The following is a 4,906-nucleotide window of genomic DNA, read 5'->3' on the forward strand; positions in this document are numbered from 1 at the left end:
AAGCCAACTTTTTCACTCTCCACTTTCACTTTCATCAAGAGGCTTTTTAGTTCCTCTTCACTTTCTGCCATAAGGGTGGTGTCATCTGCATATCTGAGGTTATTGATATTTCTCCTGGCAATCTTGATTCCAGCTTGTGTTTCTTTCAGTCCAGCATTTCTCATGATGTACTCTGCATATAAGTTAAATAAACAGGGTGACAATATACAGCCTTGACGTACTCCTTTTCCTATTTGGAACCAGTCTGTTGTTCCATGTCCAGTTCTAACTGTTGCTTCCTGACCTGTGTACAAATTTCTCAAGAGGCAGATCAGGTGGTCTGGTATTCTCTTTCAAAATTTTCCACAGTTCATTGTGATCCACACAGTTAAAGGCTTTGGCATAGTCAATAAAGCAGAAATAGATGCTTTTCTGGAACTCTCTTGCTTTTTCCATGATCCAGCAATGTTAGCAATTTGATCTCTGGTTCTTCTGCCTTTTCTAAAACCAGCTTGAACATCAGGAAGTTCACAGTTCACATATTGCTGAAGCCTGGCTTGGAGAATTTTAAGCATTACTTTACTAGCGTGTGAGATGAGTGCAATTGTGCGGTAGTTTGAGCATTCTTTGGCATTGCCTTTCTTTGGGACTGGAATGAAAACTGACCTTTTCCAGTCCTGTGGCCACTGCTGAGTTTTCCAAATTTGCTGGCATATTGAGTGCAGCACTTTCACAGCATCATCTTTCAGGATTTGGAATAGCTCAACTGGAATTCTATCACCTCCACTAGCTTTGTTCCAAGGAGTAAGCATCTTTTAATTATTTTTCTCTTAATCTTCTACTCAGCTTTTGTGTACCAAAAATCTTCAGTGGGTTCCCAGTCCAGACCGAATTAAGTCTACACCACTCTGCCAGCATTCAAGATGCTTCAGGGATGCTCCAACCTTTCATTCTCTCCAATCTTAACTGTCATTACTTGCCTCTGAAATCTGCATTCCCATCAGATGAATCTTTTAGCCAATTTCATTATGAATCAATGCTGAGGATGTTCTTTCCTGGGTTTGGATTGCCTTTCTCTGTTCATCTTTCAAAATCTTGCCTGTTCTTCCCACCTCAGAGTCCCCAGAGCATGTTCTCCTTAACTTCTTTATGAGGTTCCGTCTGTTCTTTTGTGAGCTTGACTCAGTAGAGTGGAGTTCCTTGAGATCAGGATCCTGCTGCCTTCATTTCTGTGTCACTGGCCCATAGTAAGCATTAAAAAATGTTTCTTGAGACCAAATGACTGCATCACAGTCTTCCTCTGCTTTCCAGGCTGACAAGGAAAGCCCTTGGAGCTCCTGTAATAAGAAGTTGATTGGAAAGTGCAAACTCTGGATGGTCCTTGCCTCTGTTTTCCTGAGTTTCATTCTAGTCATCATCATAAGCTTATGTCTAACTGGAGGTAAGAGTTTTAAATGTGACTAAGTTGATGTATTTTAAGAACTTATGTAATAATGCTTATGACTTAAATGCTGAAATCGAAGATATACTCACTGCTACTTCATCACTATAATATGAATTTAAAACTGCTTTGGGGTATGTTGTATAGATGGGCGATATACGTGATTTTTGCTTTTTTTAAATTTTACTTTTGGTTTGTTTGTTTTATAAACTCTGGTAGAATTATGGGGATCATTGTTTTGCCCTAAACTCTATGCACTGGATGTTGAAGATTTCTCAAAAATTTTAATTTATTTAAACATAAATTGATATTTTATTGTATCTTACACATGTGTGTTTGAAAATTTTTTTAAATAATTTACTTAGTAAAGATAATTATTATAAAGGGTTATTATTGTATAAAGCCAACTTTATCTGATATACCTGGCACATCACTGTAATGACAAAATGATGAATAATGTATTTGAAAGCATTTTAAAAACTATAGAAGCATGTATCTGTTAGCTGTCATTATCTTAACTTCTTTTAGAAATCACTATGTTTGTGTTTATGGGTGTGCAAAATAAAAACTCTTATGGTGCTGGTGTTGCCTATGTATGCTACATATATTATCTCATTTTATCTTTTATTCTGAATATGAAAATAGTACATGTTCAGTTACCCATAAAGCCCATCCACATTATTAGTATTTTGTTACACTTTTCTCTAGTTTTTTTCTTACCTGCATTTTAATTTGAGGTCAGTTTGGTTTTTTTTTTATAATTTTGTAGCTTAACTTTAAGATTTTAGTGTTACATTGCAATCAGTTTGACAATTCATTAAAAGTTATGTGTGAACACATATATATATATATATATATTTAAAATTACTGCGTGATGTACTCTTCCACACTTTTTAAAAAGTCTTTTGCTGCTGCTGCTGCTGCTAAGTTGCTTCAGTCGTGTCCGACTCTGTGTGACCCCATAGACAGCAGCCGACCAGGCTCCCCAATCCCTGGGATTCTCCAGGCAAGAGCACTGGAGTGGGTTGCCATTTCCTTCTCCAATGCATCAAAGTGAAAAGTGAAAGTGAAGTCGCTCAGTCGACCCCATGGACTGCAGCCTACCAGGCTCCTCCGTCCACGGGATTTTCCAGGCAAGAGTAGTGGAGTGGGTTGCCATTGCCTTCTCTGAAAAAGTCTTTTAGGTAGTTGCTATTATTTTTTTTTACGATTATCAGTATTACGAAATTTATGATGACAAATATAGCGCCCCCTAGTGGGCAATCATTTCTGTTTCAAAAAAGAAAAGAAAATGCTTTCATTTCTATGTAGGGATGGTTGCAGGCTGCAGGGGTGTGAAGGGGCTCTTCTGAAGCGGGGATACTCAATGATTTCTGTTTCAAAAAAAGAAAGAAGAAAAATGCTTTGATTGTGTGTGTAGGGGTGGTTGCAGGCTGCAGCGGTGTGAGAGGGCTCTTTTGAAGTGGGCATACTCACTCTGAAGTGGATCATGAGAGTGATCTGGTCACCACAGGATTAAGGTTGAGCCGGGCTGTCCATAGCAAACCCAGTCACAGAATGAGAGCAAGAATGGCGGCCCCTGAGTTTCTCCAGAGGGGGCTCTGGGAATTCTCCTAAGGGACTGCATTCGTTATTCACCTCCTGTTCCACCTTGTCCCAACCCTTTCATCTCCTGTCTCAAGGTTTTATGGTGCTTGAAGGAATAGGAAAACTCTGATGAGGTGTGCCAGCCTCCAGCATGTGAGCCTTCCAGGCGGCCACCATGTCTGCTTAGTAACTTAGGGCAGTGTTTAGGTGGGATGCTGTGGCTTTGTGGCCACAGACTGGTCCTGAGGTAGGGAGAAGCTGATAAGGGATGCCACTGCCCCTCCTCCATCACACTGAGGACAATAGGTTTAGTGTGAGTGTTGGTACTACCTCTTCCCATCAACTCCCACGTGTAGATGTTGAAACTGAACTGAGTCACACAATCTTATCCTGTCACGACCAGCCAGTGCTGGCCTGAAAGTTGGCTGATCTATCTGCCAGCATCGGGCACCTGTAACAGAAGATGATGCCACAGATCTGGTTGGTTTGATATTCAGGATTCTAAAGCCCTGGACCCAGGCACTTCCCTGGTGGTCCAGTGGTTAAGACTCCATGCATGAGTTTGATCTCTGGTCTGGGAACTAAGAACCCCCCAAGTGTGTGGACGAAAAAGAAAACAGACAAAACCCCAAAGACTCAAGACCCAAGAGCTGTCTTCCATTCTCAGAGAGTCATTTGACTTCAAATCATGAAGAACAACCTGCAGAGGAAAGGATTCCATCTCCCTCCATAGTGTCTCAGGGGACATGAGAGTTTATAGGATCAGATTTAGGGAAGAACTTTTTCTTAACACTTGTGGTGCAGACTTTCTTTTTAATTTGGTTATAAAATTGTTTAAAAGTGTTGATGCTCCAAGAGATTTTCAAACTTTTACTTTTTTAAAATCAGGGAAATACTTTTACTTTACTTGGCACCTAAATTTTCAAGGGTTTGGGTCTGTGGGGAGAGTCTAGTGTGGGTGGTGGGGGGTACGGTAGGTAAGAAGGAGGAAGGACAGGACTCCCTCTGGGCTTCCCAGCCTCACCCAGAGCAGCTCTGTGGGTGTGTCTGGGATGATAGTTGGTGATAATAAGCCATTGTTCAAGCACCAGGCCCATTGATATGAATCGAATGTTGATAGAACCTCTTGGCACTCTGTGGAAAATGCTGCTGCCTGGGGAAAGGGCCGTTGGGAAAGTCGAAGGCTGTGCCTTCATTAGTGAATGTGGGAGGGGCAGTATATGGGTAAGGGGGAAAGAAATCCAAACTTTTAGGTATAAAATAAGCTACAGGGATATATTGTACAACATGGGGAATGTAGCTGGTATTTTATAATGCCTATGAATGGAGTATAACCTTTAAAAATTGTGAATCACTATATTGTACTCTTGATAGCTCAGTTGGTAAAGAATCCACCTGCAATGCAGGAGACCCCGGTTTGATTCTTGGGTTGGGAAGATCCGCGGGAGAAGGGATAGGCTACCCACTCCAGTATTCTTGGGCTTTCCTTGTGGCTCAGCTGGTAAAGAACCTGCTTGCAATGCGGAAGACCTGGATTCAATCCCTGGGTCAGGAAGATCCCCTGGAGAAGGGAAAGGCTATCCACTCCAGTATTCTGGCCTGGAGAATTCCATGGACTGTATAGTCCATGGGGTCGCAAAGAGTCGGACACGACTGAGCAACCTTCACTTTTGCTTCACTTTCTTTTCATAACTTATATATGTATGGCAACTGTACTAAAATATATATATAAAAGGAATGAGTATACATTTGTTAGAAAGTGATGCTGTCTCTTCATTCGGAAGTGAAGTTTCTCAGGACCTTGTTTGCCATTCCCTTCCTCCCACTTCCTTACTCTACTGTCTCGGGGCTCTGCAGTCCCCAGACTGAGGCTCAGAGATGAAGATGGTAATAGCCATG

The 4,906-nt window shown here is 41.4% G+C and overlaps 1 protein-coding gene across 1 annotated transcript in view; it reads left to right on the forward strand.

Moving 5' to 3' along the window:
* The window catches only part of LOC104997816 (chromosome unknown open reading frame, human C3orf52), a 41,587-nt gene that overhangs the window by 13,989 nt on the left and 22,692 nt on the right, over positions 1-4,906 (forward strand). Inside the window, exon 2 of the mRNA XM_010852744.1 lies at positions 1,291-1,420. Within this exon, the coding sequence (XP_010851046.1) occupies positions 1,291-1,420 (130 nt within the window). The remainder of the gene's footprint in view (positions 1-1,290; positions 1,421-4,906) is intronic.

The sequence above is a fragment of the Bison bison genome, unplaced genomic scaffold, assembly GCF_000754665.1.
Source record: "Bison bison bison isolate TAMUID 2011002044 unplaced genomic scaffold, Bison_UMD1.0 scf7180017864314, whole genome shotgun sequence".
Lineage (NCBI taxonomy): Eukaryota > Metazoa > Chordata > Mammalia > Artiodactyla > Bovidae > Bison > Bison bison.